The following is a 26966-nucleotide window of genomic DNA, read 5'->3' on the forward strand; positions in this document are numbered from 1 at the left end:
AGCTCCACTGGCTTGGCTCCTGCTTGTCACAGCAGCGTGTCCCTTCAGGGCCCTGGTGCCACTGTCTCAGGGATGGTGAGGAACACCCTCGGCTTTGTGGTGTCTCAATAAAATGTCCCCTCGTGGTGACAAATTTCCTCACTGGGCACACAGAATCCTGCTCCCCCACCACTCCTGTACTCCTGGCTCAGCGCTTCTCCCAGAACAACGGGGTCAAGATTTACATGAGCAAAGCCGAGAGCTTTAGTCTCCATGCACTATCTCCAGATCTCATCTCCAAGAAAAGGAGCCCAAGAGAGCTGACTGTGTCTTTTCCTGAGCTCCCATTAAACAGAAACCTGCATAAACACCCATCTGCGTAACTGAAATTCAACTGAGCCCAACGTTCCCACTGAATCTGAAAAGCAGCTCTGTCCATATACATAATCATTTGCTTAAGAAAAAAAAACAGATAAAAAGCCAAATCTATAGGTCTAAAGAAGTCTGTTACTTTTTAAAAATAATACAGCTATTTCAGTTTTTCTTATCACCTTCTCTTACCCTGTAAAAGCAAAATCTTGAGAATTAACTAATCCAGATTTAACACCACTTCAAAGTTTTAGAGATACTAGAGACTCATAGTTCAGTGAGAGAGAAACCAAATCTGTTCCCAAAGGCAGGGATGCTGCAGAGAAGTGAATTCTGTAGCTGGCTGATTGCAGGAGATTCAGACATGGTAATAGCAGAGACACTTGCCTAAAGTAAAACTGGCTACCACAGTTAATTAGTATTCATTATGCTCCACCCCCCATAAACAGCCTGCAGAGAGACTGCTGCAATTGTGAGATTGGTACAGAGACCTGATTCACATCTGGATACTTTCACTGCCCCAAGTCTTTCCAACTTACCAGACCCACCAAGTGAGACTCCCAGGAAAAGCTGCTGCTGCTGCAAGGAAAGCTTTAATTCCACCTTTCCTTAACTCCTCCTTTAATTCCAGCTTTCTTTTCCCCAGTGCTAGACACTTCTGAGATTCAGCTGCAAAGGGCACTGGGCCATCTTGTCTAGATTGTGCTTTTGCCAAGAAAGGTTGAACAGGATGATCTGAGGTTCCTTTCCAAGACAGCATTCCATTCCCTGACAGATGCTGTCTTGGCAATTGCTGGTGCTACCCTTTTTCACCATTTTCACCTGTTTATTTGGAAACTGCCAGGGCTTTGGGACAATTTGGGGAGGGATCTTTCATCCTGCCTCCACAGCACAGCAGGGTGGTCTAAGGCTACAGCTCCTCAGCTGCACAGCAACCCAACCCTCATGTGATGCACTGATTTATTTTTGGGGCGCCTGAGCTCTCTTATGCTACTGCTCCTAATTCTCTTTGCCCAACAGTGGGCAATGTCTGTGCTCCTGGGGTGCAAAAACCCCATTAGGAAGCAGATCTGAAATAATGACATTAATGTAAAAATCCACATTGTTTAGCTGCTGGATTTCTTTTTTTAAACTAGCATTTATCTTCCTTTTACATATCTTAATTATATATGTTATTGTTTCTGCCTCCTGAATATGCATCTTTAAGTTTCAATGTCAACATAAATATGGTACAGCCATGCAATTACAGCACTTTTGCTTCTGCAAATATTCCCATGACCTACATCACAAAAAAACTCTGGCAGGTGACCCAGTTACTACAGACTTGGTCAGTTCAGGACTTCACACTTGCAACACGGTTAAAACCTTATTTGCAAAACAGCTCTGCTGTAACTGGTCAAGTGGAAACCATGTGACCTGACATGTTTTTAATTGCACTGCAGACAGGACTTTTAATTTACATAGCCTAGGACTAGCATAGACTTCTGTTCTGATGCCAGAGGACACCAGAAATGTAGGAAGTTAAAAAAAAGCAAGGCGGCCACTTGGATTATTTACCCAGACAATTACTGTCTCATCATTACCATCCCTGCTTAGAAGAATGTTTACCAATGCCCCTAGAAGAAGAATGGAAAAGTAAAATTAAATATATAGCTGAATGGAACCACAGAATAAATTACATTTAGCAGAGCAATTACAGTTTCTCCCAGACTATATGCATTATGAACAGCCAATATTTGTGTGGTCAACAACCCTGCCTCATAAACACCCCTGTAATTAATTTGAAATAACAATAACCAGGGATAAATAAACATGGTGTTCTTTTTGCTCCCTTTACCAGTGTTCGGCTCCTTACCTACATGCAGGCAGTCCATTCACTGCAGCTGATGAAGCAGAACTCTCCAGCCAGGAAAGAAGAGAAGGACTCAAGTGTGCTGGGGATGAAGGTGGCAGCAACAACCTCCTAAAATTATAAAACCCCAATTGATTGTGGCTTATAAAAACAATACAAAGCAATACATAGCAAGTAGCTACTGCTTAATTATAGTTACTAAAGGTTTTTTTTTCCCTCTGTTTAACAGCCATTTTATGCCTTAACAACGCTGTCCACTTCTCTTTTGCAATATCCTCCCCTTCACAAGCCTCTAACCCACCATGCTTTCAGCTTTTGCACAAGTCACTGGCTGCCTTCCAGCCCAGAGCTCCCCACCACCACATGCACTGCTCTAGGAACAGATGTTTGGTGTCTTCATGAACTCCTGGCCTGGGCTCAGGAAGATGGAGGGCAGCCACAGCTCTCTGTGGTTCCCTGTGCAAGAGAAACTCCATCTTGGCTCATGACGTGCTCAAGCAGAGGCTGCCCAACAGCATTATTTGGGAATTTCAGAAAATTCACATTCCTAAACCTGCAAGAAGGAAGGGGTATATGAACTTCTCTAAGCTGAGTGCTTTCCCAGCTTTATTTGGGGGGCTTTAAGAAATTAATGAAGCAATAGCACATTCTTGGTGCTCATTGTGCATCTTCACTGCACTGGACAAGTTTGATTCTAGGAATAAGTTTATTAAATTTGAGATCAGACAATAACACATTCTCAGTTAAGAGTCAAGAACCCAATCACACACCTCACTTTCAGACAATGCTTCCACTTGAGTTGACTGGAATTTTGAGTGATAGAAGTCCATGGCCCTAAAAACAGAACATTCCTGTAAGTACTGAAGTATTGTGAGGGGGATGTATTACAAAAACTTGCTGTGAACTCTGCCAGAAAGATCAGATAGATACAGCAACATACCAGCTCACACATGTAACATTAATAATGTTTTTAAATAAATATGTACCCTTAGCATCCATTCCTTTTCTGGAGATACTCCTTAGAAAATAATCATCCTATTTTTTTTATAGTTTTACTATCAAGAAGTACTGGGATTCCTCCTCACCACTCTCACTCACCCCCACAATATTAGGACATAAGAACTCACCTATGAGTACTTAATAAGGTGCTAATTTGCATCTGGCAGTACTGTAGCACTGTGGGTTGTGCTAAAATTCTTAGTGAGACTTTTTTATGGAGAAACGAAAATAAGCAGGAAAGAAATTTGTGATTTTTTAAATTGCTGTTGTTAGGAAGATAGCCTAAAAGGAAAAGCTGTTTAATTTGCAAGCTTATAAAAAAGCAACAAGAAAGAATAGTGGGCTATCACATAAATAGTGGGTTAAAAATCAACAGCTGATGTCAGTAGTCTCTAGAAATACAGAACCCTTAAAGCAGTCCTTAGGCAGATACAGTAACTTGTGCACTGGGAATCCCCACTGTGGGCATCGACAGCCTCACTAAAGAAAAAGGGTCTCACATTCAGGGAACTTGGCTTCAGTTTCTGGTCTTGGCCACAAAATTTCTGTCTGGCCCTTCATAAATGGTTAATCTCTTCACCTTAGGTTGGTCTGGTAAAGGAGAAGGAAAGCCTTGGAAAAAAATGCATGATACTTAATTCCAAAACAATACAAATAAGGAACTTCTGGTGGGCACTCTGTCCAATTATTTTGGCTAAGAAGTAATCTTAAACATTGGTGTTAGTGGTATCCATTACTTAACAAACAGATTATTCCATGTTTGTCAACAAAACATCTTAAGAAGTAGTTGAGAACCAAAACAATCTAAGCTAAAGAAACAGTGGCTGAGAACAGGCTGATGGTCTCATACAAGCAGGAGCTGATGAAATGTTGTGGTGTTGCTTAGAAGTCACTGAGACTGTGGTTGGTTTCTATTCTCTAGCCTTCAACTTTTCTGAGTAGTGGCTTTGCTTTTGTTTGACGTTTTCAGACCTTTGCACGAGGACAGCCAAAAGTGCAGCAGGGTTTCCCCACTGACATCACAGCCACTGAAATCAGGGGTGACCTTTAAGGCTGAACACAAGATTGGGGTTTGAACATACAAACCTCTGCTGGAGCTCCACAGCTGGGCTGCTGGACAATCCACCTCAGCTTACTTGTTACTGAAAGGTGAACCCAAAGCAACTCTAAATAGCCAGAGTCTAGAGAAAAGTAAGATATTACCTTCACTGAATTTTCCCCGTTTGAAGTCACCACATGTATGAATGGGAGAGAAAATTAACATGCTGCTGCTGACTCATTTCTGGAAGAGGAATAGTATTTAGTAAACTGATTGATAACTTTACAGGCATGTACCAAACATTCACCCTGAATTACAGCAAAGTGAGCATCTCTGTACTTGCACAATTTACCATTTTGGTGTAAGGCAGGATTTATTTAGTGGGTGAACAGAGGAACAGAAACAGGGGATTCCCTGGCCTTCTCATTGCTAGTACTTCACTGCTTGCAACACGGTCATTTTCCTCAAAATACGATTCCCAGGGGTATATTTTTGTCTCACTTGGTTGTAACTAAATTACTGCAGGCAATCACTCTACAGAAGATACTGTTTCCATGGCTTTCCAGCTGTTCCTGATTTGGGAAATTTGGTAAATGCTTTTAACAAAAGCTATACCAGGTTTCTTTACAGACTCCCCCCAACATGTTATCCTGAATAGCAAGTAACATACAGAATTAATTAAAGACCGGTACAAACATTCAAAATGAGTGGAGAAAATTAACATATGCTGTACCATCTAGACAAAACCAAAAGTGAATGTAATGACCAGTTCCAAGTCATGCAAGAAACAGAGACTTTACTTTCAGAAATACAATTCGGAGCCAGCACCAGCTTTCAGTTTCCTGACAGCCTAATGCCTGTTTCATTTGAGAGAGCAGAAATGCAGAAGTGTAAAAGAGCTGGTATTTCTTTGGCTTAGTTATTAGAAATCTCTGTTGGATTGCTCATTATGACAGGTTTCTGCCTTTCTGCTTAAGGCTGTACATAATAAAAGGAAAAATCAGTATCAAATAAATAAAAAGAAGAAAAGCAATCTAACAAAATCACAACAAACATCGTTCCAAAGCAGTGCTGAAGGCATTTAGCCAAGAATTACAGATCAGTGATTCACAAAATCTCAGCTTTTCTTCCTTGCATGCATGCACTCAGAGTAGGTGGTATAACCTTCTGCTCTGGCCAAGTGAGCACACTGGAAAAACAGAGCAGAATTTAAATGGCAGGGATAAAAGAAATTCTAGCATGTTCTAGCTTTAGTACCTACTTGCTACAGCCTCTTATTTTTACCATATTATCATCAACACGCATTGTTGGTTATGGCTACTCAACACTTCCTATTTTAAGGCCACATTTTCAGTCACTCCCAGTTTTGCCAACACCTTTTCTTCACATGATCACACACACTGCCCCTTGACACGATTTTTTAGGAAAAACAGAACAAATATGACTCAGACATTTTTCTACGAATAACCATGGGGAACATATATTTTAACTATATTCAAAGAATCCTTAAACTTTTAAGAAACTCCTTTGCATTTCAGAAACAGGGACATGAAATTTAGCAAGGAGGCAGTGCTGGTGTCACTACTGGGATTTTTTGCTCTTCCTTGGAAAAGATTGACCTTGCATGTTTGCCAGACTTGCTTTTAGTAGCTAAAATTTTCAGATTTCTGTCCACTGCACAGACACTCAGAGAGTGAGGTGGATGGTGCCCACAGCAGCAGCTGATTGCCAGGCTGAAACTGAAACAGGGCAGGTTATTTCTCCTCCAGTTTCAGGACTCATGGGAGTTTTACTCATCACTACCAAATAATGCATGACCCCGTTCAAATTCAGAAAGAGGGACTCAGGTGCAAGAGGGAAACTGGAATCATCAGAGTGAAAAGGAAAACAGGCAGGAAGAGTCTGAGATCAGAAAAAATGAAAAAAAGATGAGGTGTGAATAAGAAGCAAGGTTGGGAGATGACAGCAGGAGGATTCAGAGGATTCCTTTTTCCCAGGAAAGAGGAACTGCTCAAGGATGAGCAGTCCATAACAAATTCTTGAAGGTCAGTCAGCTGAGAGTTTAACAGGCTGTATTTTCCAGAATAAGAGAAAAATCAGTCCCCAGGCTACTGCTTTGCCAAGATCCTCCCATAATCACACCCAACGTCCAAGAGCCTGGAGCCCTGAGCCCTTGGGCCACACTCAGGGGAGATGATGGATGGAGAAACCTCATCTATGGCACAGTGCACGGAGGCAGCGAGGAGTGCAGGGTGGGCACCACCCCCGGGCACTCAGGGCAAGGCAGGCACATCGGGGGCTGTGGTGTCCCCGCAGGCGGTGACAGCGGCAGCAGCCAGGGCAGCAGTGACGCTCCGCGGCGGCCACAAGCGGCACTGTCACACACACGCAGCCCGGGCGTGGGACGGGCACGGCAAAGGGCACACGGGGGCGGGCAGGCAGCCCCCAGAGCCAGCCCCGGAGCGGGCACGGCTCCCCAGTGAGCCGGGACAGGACACAGAGGCAGGCAGGCAGCCCCAGAGCCAGCCCCGGGACGGGCACGGCAAAGGACACAGGGGGCGGGCAGGCAGCCCCAGAGCCAGCCCCGGAACGGGCACGGCTCCCCAATGAGCCGGCAAAGGACACAGGGGCAGGCAGGCAGCCCCCAGAGCCACCCCCGGAACGGGCACGGCTCCCCAATGAGCCGGCAAAGGACACAGCGGGCGGGCAGGCAGCCCCCAGAGCCAGCCCCGGGACGGGCACGGCCCCCCAGTGAGCCGGCAAAGGACACAGCCCCCGGGACGGGCAGGGAGGGAGGGAGAAGGCAGCAGCCGGCTGGGTATGAGCCCTTCGCCTGCAGCCTCCGAGCACGGCTCTTCACTTACTGGAATAACGCACAGGATCACACTCTTTATAAGAAGTGTGATGAGGTAATTGCTAAAATACAGCCAGGAGTTTTTGCTGGTCTTTTCAGGCTCAGCAGCTTATGTCACTCAGTGTTACATAAGACAGGGTTAGTAAGCCCCCGCTCTCCCACAACCAAGTTTAACAATTTTCAAGATACCTTTTTTTCCTCTTTGCTTTTTCCTCCTTAAGGCAAAAAGTAAGTACTCTCACTTTCTACAGGAAACTCAATTGCTACAGCCAAAATGTAGGTGACTTCACATTAACTGCTTCTTTGCTTGTACCTAATGAGTAAAACCACAGATGTTAACTCCTGCAAGGCAACTTCTTGCTCAAAGTTACTGACCAGACACCATTTCAATGCAGAGCTGCTCCTCTTGGAAGAGATTGAGATGAGGGACCCATGCTCAAGCCAGACACCCAGCAACCAGCTAAGAAAGCAGAGAGAAAAGAACAACATTTGGAGGAAGCCTGATAGCAAAGAGCTTCCCTCACGCAGGAGTAACTTCCCTTCCAATCACTTCAACAGAGGAGAACACCCGAGTTGAGTAAGTTTGAACTTTATTTACAAACAGCTGAATTCTAATCTGCAGAGTCCTGGGGCAGCATCGAACTTTTGCAGCATCCAGGGAAACTCCAGAACACTGACGTCACTTGACATCACACTTGACATCCTTATATGTCAAGACACATTAAGATAAGACATGTAATTCACCAATGGATCAAGTCTGAGAAACTAGTAACCTAAATTCTTCCTGAATGCTCTTCTCAAAACCCTGAACATTCTTCTTAAAACCCTAAGAGTGAGGAAGAAAATAAAATAAAATTTATAAAGAGCAATTAGAAGATTAACCACAAAGCAAGAGCAAAATAAAATGATCTGTGTAAAGGCATACCCATAGCTAGGTTACTTTAGTTGGAGAATAGCTGCATAAGTGCATGTGCTGACATAGAGCCTATGGGAAAATCATCCCTTAAACAGTCTTGGAACACTCATGTGGGAGAACTTAAAAGCATGGGAATATTACAGGACTGTAGTCTACTACAAAACACTTCCCATATTCCTTTTGCTGTTTATCTTATCACCTACTTCAGCTTTAGTTCCTCCAGATTCATGATGGATTTGTATTTACACAGGTGCTGAAGCTGTATACCTACTGTAACTGGCACACAGAAGTGACAATGTTTGAGTGCCACTGGTTTGGAACAGGTCACAAAAAGGAGGCAACCATTTGATAAACCCAAGGTGTAGTTCTGCTAAAAGCTACTTAAGTAATAGGGGTACTGTTTCTTAATTTTAACCTGAATCAAAGATTTGCAGTCTAAGTCTTGGGGGTTTTGGAGGGTAGAAGGAAGAACAAGGCTTAAAACCCACTAAGGTCAATTTCTAAGAGATAAATTGCACTTGAAACAAGCTGGAAATCAGAGAACAAGGGAAAAATAACCAAGTAGATTGTGATGAATGTAGCCATGCTTTCCCCAAGGGTTTGGGATACTGGCAGCAGAGGGAATGCTAAGGAGTTATGACAAGATAGATATCACCTCTTATTTCTTTATAGTCCTTCACTCTCCTCACTAAGGTGGATACTTAAGATATTTAGAGCTCAGATTTGCTCTTTAAGACAAGCAACTCATTTTAAAACAATTCAGGGGTATCTTTGTCCATCCACATATCAAACTGTGACTTCAGGTGAATCATGCAGTTTGCACAAACTACAAATGCAGAGGGCACTAAATCAAACCCCAGATCTAGCAGAAGCAGGAAAGCACAGCAGTGTTCCTGGTCTCCTCAGATTTACTCCAGCATGGCAGTTTAGTGGTAGATGTGGCAGTGTTAGGTTTACAGCTGGACTCTAACCTAAAGGTTTTTCCAACCTAAATGATTCTGTGACATTAAAATTCTGTAGAAAGCTTTTTTCTGGCACTGCCTTCCTCCCATCCCTTTAGAGTTGGTTTAGTTGTTTAGGTTTTTTTAAGCAGATCCCATCTGCACTAAAAAAAAAAAAAAAAAAAAGAAAAAGAGACTAAAGATTTTAAATTTCACTTTGAAGATAGTTTTTTACAGTACATACAAAAATACTCTGGAAAAACAACTTACAAGTTCACTTATGAAACCATCAAGTGATAAAGAAATTACAATAGAGAAATAGCATAATACTTGTTTCATATAATTAGAATTTCTCCCCACCCCCCAAAACCCCTAATGCACTTAGCTGGGTAAGCAGTGTTATCAGTTTACAGAACCAGACTCGAGACTAGGACAGGTATTCATGTAAGCATTTAGGACAGCTTTCAGGGTTTATCTGAAACCACTTTCTGCATGCAGCTTGCAGGTGGGCAGTAGTGTCAGGACAGCCTCAGCTGTTGCATGTTTCAGTGCATCTTTGCTGTGTGCTCAGAGTTGGGCTTTACTACCCAGTGACACAAAAAAACCTCTCAAGTCTCATGCTGGAGCAGTCTTGAGACAAAGAAAAGGATTAGATAACAGAGCATGGGACACGCCTGTCTAATCTCCATACCTTGGTAGCATCCTCTGCTGCATCTCCTTCAATACTGAACTCATTTAGGGGCCTCCATGGGAGGCAGCACCTGCGCAGTGCATGGCTGTGCAAGGCAGGGGCAAGCTGCAAGGAAGCTGAGCACCATTGTGAGAGGAGCACAGGAGTGCGTGGTGTGCCAAATGGAAAATAATTGGAGAGAAGAACAATGCACGCACACAAATTAGGCAAGCACAAAGGAACACAAGCACGCTCGGACACACTCGAAACCAGAATGTGGTTGCAGCAACTAATTAACCCTGGTGGTATTTATGCATTCTGAATCCAAGGCACAGGACAGGTTGGCTTTTGTAGCTGTTTCAGCTGGTGACAATTTAGACTTTAAAAACTCCTAAAGGTAACTGTTACAAGCACATGCAAAGAGTAGTTCAGAAGGAAGCAAGCATCCAACAGCAGTATAAAAATCAGACCATGATTTCAGCTGGTCAGTTACAGCAGGGCCACAGTACCCTTGTACCTTTGTTAGTAACTACAACACACATTCAGAATAAGGACTGGTAACAAGTGATTATCCTCTTCACCTGAAGATCAACACTTACCCATTAAGGGTAAGTTTGATGGATCTTTTAATGATACGAATGCTATTTGTTGGAACGGGAGATGAAGAATCTGGCAGTTCTTTACTGGAAAGCCTCTGTAACACACAAACAGATGCCACAGGGGAAAAAAAAGGAAAAAAGGAATTTTTAATTAATTATTGAATTAATTTTAAATTCATTAATTCAGAAGTAGCAGAAGATAAACCCTTTCCTAGCTGAATAGAACATTTTTTGTGTAACACTGTTTATGTACTAAACCTGTATGGCCCAAACCCATTTTTAGAGAAGCTTTTTTTTTTTTAAGCACACTACTTATTAATTACCACCATATCCAGAGGAAGAAAATTTTTAATTTTTCCCCTCTGCACAATTCTCTTCTTGCATGAACTGAGACCAGTATATCCCTGACAGGGGCGGAAATTAGCTGGGAGTTGCTCAACAGCACAGTAAAGGAAGATTTTTCTCAGATGCATGGATCAAGAAAACAGAGTCTCTACTGTCTGGATCACTTCCAGGCTTTCAGCCCTCAATTTCACAACATTCTACATGACACAGAGCACTTAGTCACCTACAGACTTCAAAGCTTCCAAGTCTCATCACAGAAATCAGTACACAAGTACTGATAACAGTACAAGAAAACCAAACCAGGACACAAACTCAGTGTCTGAGGGTATGGAAATGTGGTTTGCCAAGTTCAAAACTTGGAAACTTCAGCTTTTGTGAAGGTCATTGCTCAGTTATTTAATTTGTTGGAAGCACAACAGGCAAAACCCTACTAATCTTCCAACCACCAAGTGTAATGGTACATAAATCTTTGTACATGTAATGAAAACTGGCTCTGCTTTACCTATGAATACAAATGCACAATAAATACCTGTGATCTTGATGTGATCACTGGAATCTGCATGGATTTTCCATCAAGGACACCCTAAAAAAGCCAGAAGGGATTTGTTAGGCAGTATTGCCAGGTTCCTGACTGAGAGGCAGCAAGCTCTGGCAGTGAGGATACCTTAAAATCACACATGCATTAACAACCTCCACCCCATGGGGCGTGGGTTTAGGTATCCTGAAGCCCTAAAACCACACAGACAGTGGGTCAGGTATTTCAGCCCTCACCAACAAGATCTCATCTTTATTTGAGGGTGTGCCCTCAGGAGTTTATTCCTCAGTAACAAGCACCATGAATAGCAAAGCTCTCTATCTTCCCTCTGAGAGGCCAAAGGATTTAGTCTTTACAGCAGTTTTAATTTACATCAGTGAATCAAATAGTTTTGAAAAGAAAATTCAGTATTATTTCAAACATGGAAATGAATTAGACACTACCAAATCAACTAACAGTAACATTTAAAAGATAGGTCATACAAGTGTAATATTTGGGGAGTGAGGACTGAAATAAGCTAAACTAAAAAGTGTATTCTTGTTTCCATCAGGAAGTATGCAGAGAATTTATGTGAGGCAGTCTAATAACTAAACTATTGAGCTTTTCAGTTAGTCCACTGAATAAAATCACTTAAAAATTACATTTTTTGTAGCTCTCTTCCTCCCATCTTGAGGGTATCCACTTTCTGTGAAATCCGACTCCCACACGTTTAGCTGGAGGAATAAAATACACAGACTCAAAAGAATTGCTGGGCTAAAATTCTCTATTTGGGTACAGCTCCAGTCAACACATTAAATGTATTAGGGGCCATTCTAAAAAGACTATTTACACAAGTCCACCATTACCCTATTTCAAGCCTCTGAAAAAGCCCTACTACCCAAACCTTGAAATCTGTACTTGCAATATTCAGTACTAGATTACAGTTTTACAAGACGATTCTTCATAAGTGTCAAAACTGAGGGTTCTTTCTCTGGTTGTTCTTTGCTTGTGCCTCAAATCAGAGGTCAAGCTCCAAGAACAGCTACTTAAGGACATTTACACATAGGAATAAAAACAAATTAAGTACTCATCTAGAAGTTCCACAAACCCAGATCTAACGAGAAACTCCACAGTATCATTTCCAAAGTAATGACATATCAAGCAGGCTGCTGATTTCTAAAGCAGCACAACTATCAACAGGCACTCAAAAAAACATCTGCCAGAAACAGATTAGCTCATACTTTGACAGTCATAAGATTCATATCTTCTTTGTTTGGAGATAGTTTTTTTCTTGAATTAAGAACTGCTTCCAGATGAGACAGTTCATTCAGCAATTGGTCACTGCAGTAAGCACAGGAGTATTTAGATAACTTGGCACCTGATGAGAAGCAGTCATTAAGTGCCAGATCTTGAAAATATGTTAATAGTTACACATCATATTCATTACAATTACATTCTAGTCCAACTAGACTAGAATGTAATTGTAATGAATATGATGTGTAAATTTATGCAAATTTAGATTCCCAAATCCTTTGGGGATGTATAAATGCATTCATTTTCAGTTATTTAACTTGTTCTACATCAGCAATCAATACTGCTTTCAACCCTCCTTGAGCTAGCCCCCCCTTCTTGCCTTTTCTCCATCTATGGCTTTTTGGGGGCACTCTCCTGCTGTTGGTGGACGAGATACTTTAGAGCTTGGTGAATAATGCTGCTTAGGTGAAGCACTCCTAGGATCCGCGATTAGAGTCCCACTTAATTTATGCTGCTCTTGCACAAAACACGTTCTGAGTTGACAAACCGTGTCATATCCTGGAATGGTGCAACCAGTGGGAGGTCCCGGTGTTCTTAGTGCAACTGTAGCCTCCATTTCTGTAGGAGACACCTGGCTTTTAGAGTCTGGCCACCAAATTAAGAACTACATTCCACCTACCACTTCAAATACATACTTGGGTCAGTCACAGGAATGCAAAGTCCCTTAGACGTGGATGGCTCAGCTACACTGTTGGCACCACTACAACTCTGACATGCAACATTTCTATAAAAGTCAAACACTTGAGTTATAAAATGCTAGTTTGTGAGATACTGTATATGTCATTTCCAGAAAGTGCATGCAAGACAAACACCAACTCCTTAGCCCCTGTCAGAGCTCTATTAAACAACACAACCTCCCAGGCAATGTAGCACCAGACCATCATTTTGCTGGATTTCAGACTGCAGATTTAAACTCAAGCCTTTTCTTTACTGAGTCTTTATGTGCTGATATATTTCCCAGACTAGTCCACCCAGCTCACTGTGCTGCTTTGAACACTGTTCTGTTCTACCCAGATGTCCACACAATTTTTTGTGGTTTGTTTTTTTTCATGTGACTCCTACAGTATCAAACATTCTGAACAGAGCAGGTACCAGACATTTGGTAGGATTGGGCAATTACTCTCAAGATTACAAATCCTTCCTGTGCTTAGGGATAAACAGACTTCCCAGGAAGTGGCAGACTTTTACTGCCTGAGCTCTCATACCACTCCACTAAGTCAGCAGCAGCTCTGGTGTTTCTGACACCAAAATCAGTATGTCATTAGAATTTAATCTATTTGGCATTAGCAGTACTTTTTGTTAGACAGAACACTCATTTGCACATAAAATACTTCAGCTTCAAGCTCCCCACTAACCTGTGAAGATTTACATTCAAGACTAAATTTCCCTGGTGTCAAGCTCTCCATTCCTACATGTTCATGGATATTATTCAGATTTTTTTCAAGGATTCCTTTAACCTGGTCTCCTTCCACATGCCCAATGGAGATTCCAGCTTTGTTCCTGAAGCTCTTAGAGCCCTCCAAATGCTTATGATCCACATAGATCCAAACTAGAAACCCTAGACTCATTTACAGTGTGAGTCAGTTAAAAGCAGCTTCTCCACAGTTCCAAGGTTATGGCACTAACCTTTCTGTCTCTGCTGTAGAGATGTCCAACTTAGATATCTTATTTAACGAAGAGGAATTAGAGGGTGTTCTGGAATCTCTGTCTTTGGAACCATCCGAACAGCTTTCACCTAAAGAAGACCTTTTGCACTGAAGTCCACTATTATTTTGACTAATATCTGACACCCTTTGCTGAAACGACAGTTAAAAAATAAAGTCTTCAAGTAATCATTAAAGCTTTTATTAAAAATTACCAGAAGCGCTGGATTTTTATTATACCTTCTTTCTTTTCTGTAAGGTTCCTGCTGGCAAAAAATAATGGAGTTGCTTTCTCTTCACATAAGTTGCCTCAATCTTCATACCTTCCTTTAGGATGTTGAGGGCACTGGCCTGCCTGTAAACTGACATCAAAAACAGCATTGGAGCTCAGTGGGGATGTTTGCATTAGTGTTGGTCAGTTATATTTGGTTTATTTAGAAACATGTCTGCCCAGCCCAAATGAAGAGTTCCCATATTAATTTAACACAAAACACTGCCCCAAGCACTCCCATCACCACAAAAAGGTGACTGTGACCTGTGATGCCCATTTCACACTCACTACAGCCCAGCCACAACAGCTGTTTGAGTTCAAATCTGCATTTATAAATTCCATCTGTCCAAGAAAGCCAGACTGGATTTTAGGGACATCTGACTTAACAGACTCGCTACAATTTAAACAGGTTTTTCCTCAGCTGCCTGCAAACAGCCTTTTATGCAGCTGGCAAAGGCTATAGTAGCACAGCAGTTATTACAGAGTTAAGGCACATTTAGATAAGCTTATCTAACTGGCCTATCACTGAAGCATAACTGGAAAGTCAGCTTACTGACACACAGAGTGGGAATTAAAGCAAGGATGTGCAACTCAAAGGCTTTAAACAGAAGACCAGAAGTGAAGTAAAAGCACAGAGATGAGCCCACACACCAGTATGGACAGTTCCTCCAAATGAAATTCAATAGTTTGTATGTAAAAGGGAAATAAAAGTTCACTGAACAAAAGCCCTCCAAACTGAGCCTTCTATTCTTGAGCTCCTCAACTTGAAATTAATCTTTGTCCTCTAAAATTATTCTCTCAAAGTCAAGGCACATGGTAACAGCTCTCTAGCACAGAACTACTGGTCCTCCCCACACATTCCAAAGGGTTTGCCACCTCTGTAGGAACAGCTTTTCTGTTCAATTCTCTCTGGATTCACACCCCACACCCAGCACATACCACAGGCTGTGCTTCACTAAATAAGAGCACACAGGCACACTAACAGTGTTTGTGCACAGAGGATTTACCTTTAGTTCTGGCCTCTCAGCAGCACATAAATCTCATTAACATAATTCACATTTGCTACTGAAGTGTAGTGCCACTGGATGTAACATGCAAGTGCAGATAGCAGTGCAAGTCTGAGGACATCACCCTGCCTGGCTTGTAACTCAGATGAGAGTTCTGATGCATTTTCTGAGCTTTTGTCATATCCCAAGCACGAGCTATGAAGAAGGTTGGGTTTTACTGCTTTTACTCATGCCATCTGAGCAAAACAACACAGAAGTCCTGCTGGTGCTATGGATAAACTCCAACAAACATTTACAGGATTACACTGTTTAGAACTCTTTGTCCAAACACACTTGTCACTCACAAGAATAGCCTAATTTCCTTATTATTCTAGCATTATCTAATAACACCTGCAATATTAATTCATTTCTACATCTATCAAAAGTACTAAAAGATTACGAACATGAAAATTTACATGCAAGACTGCATGTAATTACTGTGTGACAACCCTGCGACTTCCACAGTTCTGGGACCACATTATACACAAACTGTCTTGGAAAAATACCATCAACAATTCCTTTTAGAGCCTGACACAGTCACATCCCACTTCCAAAGTTCAACAGCTGACTACTGTTTGACAAGTATAGCTACCCCAGCAAATGGGCATCCCTGGGCTTCACAGCTGTCTCCTACAAGAAATGCACTTTTGTGAGGACTTCTTTCACATATGGTACATGGTGTATGATTGTAACACACTTTTGTTTTAAGATGGCTTTACTGTGACAAAGTGTCAACACAATGTGTTTTTGAAGCTAATCTTTTCTATGTTGCTATCCAATAACAAAAGGAAGTACTTGGTGAAGCAATTTCCACTGGAATAAAAAGAATGACACTCTACAAGTCTAAAGCAAAAAGAGAGCCTTACCTGTGTCTGTGAATGACTGTATCCCATGAGTTAGATCAACGTTAGTCTTTACTGCACTTTCTGCTTTCTTAAACACAAGCCCAAGAAACCACATTGATACAAATCCACTCCTAAAAAGAGAAGATTCACAAACCTGAGTTGGGCACTGATAGCAGTCACTTGGATTCTGGTACATTTTATTTGTTCATTTTACAGCCAACCCAGACTTAATGTCTCAGAGCACTTCTCCCTGAAGTGCTCCCTTCTTTAAAAAGATTTTATGTGTTCAGGACCCTGCCAGAGACATACTGAGCCTCTATCATCAATGAACTGAGGAAAATGAAGATACAATTTGGCCAATGTGTACTTCAGAAAAGCAAAACAACTCACTGTTTATAGAGGACTTCATTGCCAGGGAAAGACTGTGGCTGCACGTGTGCAATAGTTATAAATTCATTCCTTTCCAAGTTTCCAACCAGCACACGGATTTTAGACTCCACGAGGCCAATCCTAATAAAAACAAGAGGTATTTATTAATTTTGAACTGTATCCAGCTCATCAGTTAGATGCCTTTTTGTAACACAGTGTTAACCAATCAACAAGGACCAAGTTTCATACAGCTGAGCAGACACCAAATCTTTTATATCACATACACTGTAATTTGAGATGTTTTCAGTGACATTTGTGCTTTTGTTTCTAAAGACAGAGCCAAGTAAGTTTTACATGTACTCTGCACAGTTCAGATACAACACTCCCACCTGCAACCTATGATGAAAATAACAAGGAGCAGATCCCAGCACCTCTGGGGTGCAGCAAAACTCCTTTCTTTCAAGGAGAACAGTGGTTTCGGAAAGCTCAAGCACAGCTGTTCAGTTACACCCCAGTAAAGATGCAATTCTTCTTGCAGAAAATCAGCGAAAATGTAAAAACAGTTATTTTAATAAACAAATCACCTAGCCAACACTCCCCTCAGAAACTTCCCTAAGAGATGAATCATGACCACAAGGGCTTTAATTTCAATAAAGTACTGGCATTTCATCCTTCTGCCTAAAACTCTTAACTGTAAAAGCAGTCACAAATCTGTATGGTCTTCAAAAATATCTTATGTTGATGAATAACAGATAAGTTATCTATTTCCAAATCCACTCAAGAACTGGTGAACTAAACTTTTCCTTATAATAGACTGAAGCAAATTTATCTTCTGCTTATCATTTTCCCAAGCTGCAAAACTGGAAAATTTGCCTCTATTTCTGTCACTGAAAAAAGCAAACCCTCAGCTCTTACCACAGGCAGAATTTCCCTTGTCTTTATTGTGAGGTACAATAAGCTTTGTTCACTCAAGAATATTTCACATTAAAAGTTATTTGGCCCTCTGCCCATACACCTTGTAGTACACAACTGTGACTGATACCAAGCTGCAGCTGGTAAGATTTTTAGGTGAATATTTTAGAAAGTTCAGATAAAAGGTATTACTTATTAAAACTATTTTGAAACATTAAGCTATCTTTTAGAGATGGCACAAGAGTTATTTGACTTAAGGCACAGAGCAAACTTTGAAATAAAAGTGCCCTCAGAATGGGAGTCTGTTACAGAGAGGTGTTTTGCTTCCTCACTTGAGCAAAGCAAGCAAAGTACTAATTTCTTAACAAAGAAACCCACTGGAAAATCAATGAACACACATTACAGTGCCTCAATTTCTCACCATTTCTCCTTATTTCAAAATTCACAGTGACTCAGCACATCCACATGGGTTAAATAAGTAATTATTAGCAAATCTCCTTTCTTTGAAGAAAAGCAGGTCTGGAACAGGCTGACTACACACCAGTGCAATCTAGTCCTTAAATATTACAGTAAAACTCTTTATGGAAACAAATGTAAGGCTCTAGAACAGTGGTCTTCAAAGCAGGGAGGGAAGGGGGTGCATTCCATGCCTAGCTGCATAGTTACAGACTTTATTTGTTAATACAATTAACAAAAATATGGTGCAACATGGAATTGAGTTTCAGTTTTGCACTGGAGCCACATTTAAAGCAGCACTTACCAGTTCAGGTGATGCTCTTCTGTAAAGGCACTGGCAGTCAGCACAATGTAATGTCTGGAAGAAGAAAGGCAAATGAGTGCACTAGCTCAAGATTTTATTCTAAATTCTAAACATCAGATGATTTTTTGCTTGGTAGGAAAAACGCTGTGAGTGGCATAAGAGCTTTTGCCATCTTCCCTATGCTTATACATACCAAAACTTATATGATTACTTCCAGTTTCTTTAAAAAGCCCTAAACTGAAAAACATCAATCCAATTTTCTACTTAGACCCCAAGTTAAAACTCATCATGCTAACCACTAAGCAAATAACTTCAAGTTCAGACAACAGATTTCATACATACTTGTACTTCTGAAAGAAGTTCAGTGGTTCAAAGAGCTTTGACCAGTCTGATTTTCCTTTGAGAATCTCATCTGTAACTTCAAGACCTACAAATATGGTTGAAAATCTGATCACTATTTTTTTAAATCTCTTTAAAAATCTCTTAAAAAATCTTATGACTTTTTTAAAAGTTTAGAAGATTGTAACAGTAACTGACAGAAAAAAAAAAGTAGGAATTCCCCTGACAGAATGCAGATCCCACAACAGCTTATTGGAAAACTTATTCCCTGCAATGGGCATATTTCCTAGAGCAATCTTAAACCTAGAGCACCTCACTGAACAAAACCAATTCAGATGGCATGGTTTCACGGAGGCAGGATGAGGCTGTGACAAGCACAGATTGTACTTTACCACGCTGGAACTCCTCCACCATGACTGCCCGTGTGGACACGGACACGTTGTAGGTGGAGTTCTGCTGTGGGTAGGCCGGGGTGATGATGGGCATCACGTGGTACCGGTCTGATGGGTTCACCTGCGAGGTAACAGCAGCTCTGCTCAGCACCAGCCAGGGCACAACAAACTTTCACTGCCTCTGACTGCAATGGTACCTACCCTGGGGTCCCAGACTGGTAAATTAAGAAAGCTCTCTTCCAGTCGTTTCAGCAACACTGGCTTTGGCCAATCCCTATAGAAGAAAAAACAGTGAAGCATCCACTTTAAGTTCTGCATGGGCTCCTCTCAATGTACTTCTTGATATAAATAAATACAAGTGTTACTTCTTTATACAAATTAAAATAATCAGCTTTTACCATTTTGAAAAAATCAAGAAGAACTTGTTAACGAGAGTAGAGGCCAAAGCATTTGGGTAGAGTTGACATATTCTTGCTACCAGCATGGCCCAGGAGACTCCACCAAGAAATCCCATGATGTTGGAGTAAACACCACGTCCTGGAAGGGATACCACACAGTTAGTCTGAGGTCTTTCAAATTTGCAGCACCAGCTGCACAATCTATAGAATTAACACAGTTCAGTCTCCACGTGATTTATTTTTGCAGGGCAGCAAGGCCAAATTGCTGGTCCTTACAGGGATGAGAAAAAGAATCAGTACAACACCACATCCCAAAATATTGCTACTGTGAAACTTGCTTATGCTGCTACACCTACTGCTTCATTCAATTCCCCTTAAGAGAAAGTACTAGAAGAATGGCAGAACCTTTCTCTAGCCACATGGGCAAATGGGACTTTCTTATTTCTTTTACACTTAATTGCGAATTTTTATCATTTGTAGTCAGGTTCCTGATAAGCAACGCAGTAGTGTCTCATAAGCACTCCCCTCTTCTCTGAACTCCATCTCCACTACAACACATGGAATTTACCACATGGACAGACCATGAACCTAAACTGAAAGGCTTGTAATACAACTGCTGTCATTTACATAGCAACCCAAAGCTGAGGTACATCCAGCAGTGAGCATGAGGTGCCTCTGAAGGGTTTAAAGGCCACAAAGCACGCTGGCACTCACGTTTTGCCCACAGTTTAACTGCACGGAGCGTGAGGCGGAAGTTCTCCAGGTTGGGCACCAGGCGCAGAATTTCATCTGTGACCCTGCTGCCTGCGGGACAAAAGGGGAAGCACACGAGTTCCCAGCAACAGGCACAGCTCAGGAGTTCCTACACTGGATCAACAGCTCATGGTTCAAGTCTAGGAGAACAGGTCTGGAGTACTTGCTTTGTATTAAATTATCAATTTCACATAACCTTCAGCATCACTTTAGGTATCTGGTGCCCTCAGCAGCTTTGTTTAGACTGCAACTAACAAATTTTAAATAAAGCCTCCCCACAGGATGTTTTGGCCATAAACTACAACCCAGGAAGCTCCACCTCAGCATGAAGAACAACTTTACATCACAGGGTGGCAGAGCACTGGAATGGGTTGCCATGGGAGGCTGTGAACTGTCCCTGTCTGGAGGGATTCAAAACTCACCTGGACACACTCTTGGGTCAGCTGCTCCAGGTGACCGTGCCTGAGCTGGGGGGTTGGACTGGATGATCTCCAGAGGTCCCTTCCAACCCTAAATATTCTGTGATTCCAGAAGCTAGGTTTCCTCTGACAGCCAGCAACCATTAAACCAATTGGAGCTAAACATTGAGCAAGTCAGACTTCAGGTATTTTAATTCCTTTTTTTTTTTTTATGAACAACATTGTTTATCCTTCATACATTTTTATCAAGTGCCCTACTTAGTCATCTGAATTTCTGGGGCAAGCTGGAGCACCTGCTCACAAACCAATCAAACAAACATGAGACACAAGTCTATGTAAACACACAACTCCTTGAAATACCTAAATTTAGGCTCACTGGTCACCTCCTCAGAACTCAAGTACACTGGAGATCCGTTTCTGCATCCTGTACAGAATGTGGGTTGTGCAATGTGCATTGTGTGCCAATTTAAATGTCCCTACAAGGGTGTGCAGAACGTGCTCACCATTCAGGCTCCGGATGCACCTTATATCCAGGCTCTTGAGGCACGAGTCATCCCTGAGATCCAGATCATCAGAGACTGTGGGCAGAGAGAGCTTTGCAAACACGAGGTCAATCTTCAAGAGAAAAAGGGTCAAACATAACTTAGAATGCAGCACTGCTTGCAAACAAGACACCAGGGAGGGACACTTGGTCATTCACGTAGTTAACATTTGTATTTACAATTAGGGGACCACAGATAAACATTTATTTGCCAGAAAACAAGAAAACTGCTCTAAGTTCCCTATTTGTTTACAAAACCACCTCCTTTTTTTAAGCTCAGGAAAGGAAGAGGTTTTTGGTTTTTTTGTTTGGTTTTTCTTTTGGAAAGATTATTCTAAACTTAGCACTCCTACTAAAAGGAAATTTTTAATTACCCATAAAATTAAGACAAATTAAAATCACCTCAACTATACTTCAACAAATGAGAAAGCATTTCCTTTATGCTGTAAGGCCTTAAGCATCTGGTTTTTAGTATAACCTGGGGCAAGCAAATGATTCTGTGAATGTCTGTACCAGACAAAGGCCACAAAGAGGTCCTTGAGTGTCTTCATGATAGCAATTACCAAGCAGTAACTTGCTTAGGTATTACAGCAAGTGGGTATTTATTCTCTACATGAAATGTATTCCAGATAGAAGGATCCCTGCAGCTGACAAACAGAGGCAGGAGTCCAGTGAGTAGTTCTACTTTTCATTTTCCACGTTGTTTGTCTCACAGGGCCTTTATTTTTGATTTGCAGCAGCACATCAGGCGATTTGTGCAGGGAAGCACAACAGAAACATCCCCTGCAGAAAGGGAGCTCTTGTCAGAGCTCAGGGAGTCACAGCAAGGACACTGCCTCTCCTCCCACTCTGCACATCCTTGGGAGATAAATGCCACCCAAGCACGCTACCCTGGCCTGCAGCACGGGTGTAAAAGAGATGGCACTCACGTTCCCACGCTTGCCAGGGGATTATTTTCCTAGAAGATCCCATTTTACTTCTTCTGGGATAGGTTACAGTCTGGCTGTTTAATTACAGTTCCCTAAATGTGCTGCAATGTACTGATAAACTTATACAACAGTAGGATCATAAAATCCTGAAAAAGTTATCCCACTCCAAAGCAGGAAAAAAAAATCTCACTTAAAGGTGAAAAAAACCCAAATAAAAATTAAAATTCTTACCTCAATGCCATCAAACTCAAATTTGATAACAGGTACATATGCATCCTCAATGGCCTGTGAAGGAGAGGATATCTCTAATAAGATATCCTTTTGCTACTTTAAAGTTTTTCCTACACTGTGATAAAATACAGAATTTACACTCAACTACTCAGTACAAAGACTGAGTTCCTTCCAAACACAAAAAATGCTAATAACTCTCAGGTGGGATAGCACTGTTAGGGTACCAACACTAGATTTTAATAAAAGATTTTATTAGGCAAGAGATTGAGAGGCTGATTGTGCGCTGTGACAAACAGTGCACAACAAGCCATCAGTATCGGTGGCTGCAAGCCCTTCCTACACCCAAGGTGAAAACACAGCTTCCAGGGACAGCCTTGCTTTTTGACTCATTGCCAAAACACAGGGAGGGGAGAGGCACCACAAACACTCTTTTGAGATGTGCTCACTGGGGAAAGGAGCCAAGAGCTGGACAGCAACATTTTCATGCTGCATAAACCAGTGTATTGGAGGGTACTCAAAACTGATTTAATTTTGGCTTGTAAGATATTCACTACCAATGCAAGTCTTTAACATGAACATTTTTACTGCAAAATTTAGACAATCTATCAAGCAGAGAGTTTACTCACTCTCAGGTTTTTTACTTCCTCTTGATTCTTCAGCTTTTCAAAGAATGACTGAAAAAAATCTGATCTTTCCACGTGACTGGGAGCAACACAAAGGGCATCGATGTCTGAACCTGCAGGGAGATCCCATTACTCCTGTTACTGCTGGAAGCCACTTTCCAACATCGGAGCTATGACCAGCTCTGAAAGTACTACCTTTGGTGTGTACTCCAAGTCTGTAGGAGCCAAATGTAAATATTTTGCCACCAACTTGTTCTGTTATTGAAGGGGGAAGATTCTGCGGGTAGAAGAGAAAGTTTAAGATGCACATTATCCTCTGTGCATGTAAGTTGTTTAGAAAAACTCTAACAGCCTGCACAAGCAATGTCTTCTCACTCCCTTACATTTTAGTTTACTAGGTTTTGATTTTGTTTTTCTGAAATAAGTTGAGCTTGCAACTCCAAGAAAAGATTCCAGGTGATGTAGCAGTTCTTCTATTAATTTATACAAATTAAGACCTATTATTAGATTTCCCTGCAGCAGAGGCACATAAACTAACACAACCTAAGAGCCATTCAAAGGACATGTCTAGAATCATCATTTCAAGCTAGACTGAGTGCTGTAGGCTGTTTGGGGAAAGATTAGTGCCAATTTCAGCATCTTTCCCATCCACATTGCCTTGTTTTGGCTTTGTTAACAGCTACGAGTCAACTGATGGAGCCAGTGCAGGAATTTATTCAGTTTCCCAAAGACTGTGAGATCTTGATCTTGAAATATCTTTTACAACTTATTTCAGTGGCAGTTACTACAGCTCTGCTTGATATTTAAGAAGTTAAAAGCTGAACTTCAGCACAGATCCCAGCAGCCTAGCCTTTAAATCAAAAGGCTACAGCTGTTTTGACAAAAACAAAAAAAATTCTTACCTTGCTTTCAGCAAGCTCTGAAATCCATTCTCTGACAAAGTTATTCAGTTTTCCAAGAACAGTTGTCCTGTAAAGAAAACTCATGCTAAATTTGCTTAAAAAAATAAAATAAAAAAAACCCCAAGAGGTTAACAAATTTTAGCCTTGTTATACCTGTGATAGAGTTCTTCCTGATCCTCAAACACCCCAAATGGCTTCATTGCTTCAATCAGCTTCTGAGTATGGATGTGGTCTTTGTCACTGGGAGGAGCCAAGCTAATTGGAGAGGTAAGTCCATAGTGCCCTTGAGGCTGGTTCTGCTGCCTGGAAGTACTGAGAGAAAACACAGGAATGAGTACATGAAACAAGAAAATCTTTTAGGAAAACACCCCTTAGCTTACACTTCACAAATCCATTTCTGCCCTTTCACCCCATGTTGAGAGAAAGGAGGAAAAAATCTTGCTTATCATTTTTATAACACTTGACTTCACTTAGAAGTCACAACTATTTTTAAAAAAAAAGCACTTATGGATGTAAGAAACCATCCAAGATGCTGGCACCTTAACACAATTTATTTGCATTGCTCCAGCCCATCAGAACTGATCACTGGAAAATGAAAAGCTTTGAAACCCGCCAAGGACAGCCCTACAAATTTTGGACATGTCAGTTTCAATTTAAGGATATTTCAAACGGTTTCCTGCTAGCACCAAACAAAACAATTCAACACCTTTTAATTAAACATTTTTGTTAGGTTTCTGCTGATTCAGGAAGGGCTTTATAGTTGATTGTAAAGCATATAGGTCTGTTAAACAGAGTTGATGCAATGAATTTGGTGCATTACTATATAAACCCCTTGCTTTAGAAAGGGGAAAATGGAGAAAAGCTCCTTATTTTGCATTTCCAGCTGAAACCAGGAAAGGAGTGGGACTGGAGGTAAAAACGGTGCTTAGTGCACCTCTACAGAAACACCAGCACCAAAAGGGGAGACACCCCAAAAAGTCTCATCATGCTCATCAGGGTCCAGACCCTGAGGCTCAAGGGATTAACTGTGCCATTATTAAAGCAGGATATTTCCCTCCTTCACACATGTACAGCTTCAAAGATCAACTGGGTTAGGCAAAACATATCTATACCTATTCAAGGTACCTGACCCCATTCTGGCTGGAACAAGATTAGGAAATATTCGAAGGCAAACTCCACCACTTCATTTTTAAAAAGACAGGTTATTGCACAGCTCTTTATTTCTAATTGTTGCCTTTACTCCTCTCCTAAAGAGATTTTCCTCTCTTTAAGTATCCTTATGCAGTTACACACAGAGCTTCTAGTCTCTCTAAGCCTTTTTCAAACTTTCTTCTCTGTGCTTTCCAAAAGCTGAGGAATCAGGCATTAGGGCTGTAGTGCTATCAATAGGTGTCTGCAGTCAGAAAAGCTGTTTATTTACAAGCCTAACCAGGCCTTGACCTAATTTACCTTATTTATAGACATTGACAATTTCCACTTCATAAATAAAAATATTAATAATGAATATTTTCCTTCCCATGGTATCATTTTCATAACAAATACAGGAGGAAAGCCTGTACTTAATTGCTGTGCATTACAACTAAATTAAAACACCTACAGCAGCAACTGCTTCCATGTTTTATGCATTGCTTGCATTGTACAGCTTGCACTTCATAAAGTTTGCACAGAACGAGGACAGGATTTAAACTACACCAGCATTTAAGATGTTTCCAAGGCACAAAAAGGCACCACCTGCCTTTCATTGCCTCATTCTGCCTACAGATGATATAACTGGAGATTGACGTAAAGCACAGTATCAATTAGATAAACCTAATACTATTAGCATCAAATATGTTTATTTTTAATTAAATATTATTCATATAAAATTCCTCCAGTCAACAGCAGATATTTTTCAGCTGCTTACACATATCAGTGATAGTTTGACCTCACACCTTAAGAGGTGAGGGAAGCAGCACCTGGTAAGTTTCACTGAGTGAAATTGAACAATTTGTTGCCCCTTTTGGAATAAGAAATAAACGAAGTCCTACTTTACTCTCTCAAGCATATAAGCACATAATTACGGATCTTATGGATCCTAACACACATGGCACACCACCCATTCACCCACCAGCCTTCTCTTTAAAACAGAACCCTGCTGCACTTTAATATTTTGCCAAACCTTGCTACAACCTGTGCACCACAGCAAAAACCTCCAATGTGTATCTGCTCTGGTAAACCACACTTTTACATAAAGCCGTCCTAAACGGATTTATTCCGGGTTTTGCCCCTCACTTATAGCTCCCCAAGCCGCAGGGCGTGTCTCCCCACACACCGAGGGTCGGGGGTAAGGTGGCACAGGCCTTCAGCCATCGCTGCGGGGCACAGCGAGCACAGCCCGGCTCCTGAGCCACCAGACCAACAGCAGCACCCAGGGAAAACAAGGAATGAGGAAAATCCCCACCACCTGGGACCTTCATCGAAGGGAGCCCAACTCCACCCTTCACCGCTGCCGCACCAGCTCATGCTGCGCGGCGCCCGCGGGCGGCTGTGCCGGCTCAGCGCTCCCCGTGCCCGTGCCCGAGGCTCGGGCAGCCACTGCTCGGCTCTCCTGCGCAGGGCTCCGCAGGACGCGCAGCCCCAGAGCAAGGCGCAGCCCCGTTACCGCCGTTCCTCGCCGGCCATTGCCGTTGCTTGGCGACGGCGTCGCCGCCACACGCGGTGAGACCCGGGCGAGGCAGCCCCGCCACCCGCACTCCACCATTTATTTCAACCGGGAATTCCTGCCCTCGTGGGCGAGGGCAGCTCCGGCCGCCCGCGGCCCGCCGGGGCCCCTCGCGGGGCGGCTCCGGCGGGTGTCCCCCCCCGGCCCGGCGCTGTCCCCTCAGGGCAGGGCGGGAAGGCGCCGCCGCCTCACCCGCGCGTCTCCTTCATGGCGCGCGCGCACAGCCCGCGCCGCCGCCCGCGCTTCCCGCCCTTCTGCACCGCCGCCCCCTTCCCGGCGGCCCCCGCGCCGCCCGCCCGCCTGCCCGCACGGCGCCCCCTGGCGGCTGCTGTGCGGTGTGTCCCCTCACGGCGCCCCCGCCGTCCCCCCGGGCTGCATCCGGGGTCCCTCAGCACTTCTGGGGGACGGTGCTCCTTCCCCGTGGGCGATATTCCTTCCCCGACGAGGATATTCCTTCCCCTGGCGTGACAGACCCGCCGAGCCGGGCTAGTCCCCGGCATG

General features: G+C 42.4%; 1 protein-coding gene across 6 annotated transcripts; it reads right to left on the reverse strand.

Moving 5' to 3' along the window:
* Positions 1-2229: 2229 nt before the first annotated feature.
* On the reverse strand, positions 2230-26734 carry PAPOLG (poly(A) polymerase gamma). 6 transcript variants are annotated; one of them, XM_074536640.1, is made up of 24 exons: positions 26658-26734; positions 23918-24076; positions 23765-23831; positions 23058-23139; positions 22866-22975; positions 22240-22293; positions 21042-21153; positions 20081-20170; positions 19367-19505; positions 19170-19242; positions 18969-19089; positions 18580-18664; positions 18238-18291; positions 16587-16706; positions 16218-16327; positions 14275-14396; positions 14018-14187; positions 13027-13115; positions 12711-12949; positions 11740-11811; positions 11093-11146; positions 10219-10313; positions 2971-7552; positions 2230-2311 (listed from the first exon to the last, which is right to left on the reverse strand). In XM_074536640.1, exons 1-23 carry the CDS (start codon positions 26672-26674, stop codon positions 7384-7386), a joined length of 2403 nt encoding a protein of 800 aa, XP_074392741.1. In that variant the 5' UTR covers positions 26675-26734; the 3' UTR covers positions 2230-2311; positions 2971-7383. The 6 variants fall into 6 exon arrangements, with proteins under 6 accessions (XP_074392741.1, XP_074392740.1, XP_074392743.1 ...); XM_074536639.1 differs by lacking the exon at positions 26658-26734 and adding an exon at positions 26406-26649; XM_074536642.1 differs by lacking the exons at positions 2230-2311; positions 26658-26734 and adding an exon at positions 26208-26395 and having other exon boundaries at positions 7479-7552; positions 10201-10313.
* Between the last annotated feature and the right edge of the window lie 232 nt (positions 26735-26966).

This window comes from Zonotrichia albicollis, chromosome 3 (genome assembly GCF_047830755.1).
Source record: "Zonotrichia albicollis isolate bZonAlb1 chromosome 3, bZonAlb1.hap1, whole genome shotgun sequence".
Lineage (NCBI taxonomy): Eukaryota > Metazoa > Chordata > Aves > Passeriformes > Passerellidae > Zonotrichia > Zonotrichia albicollis.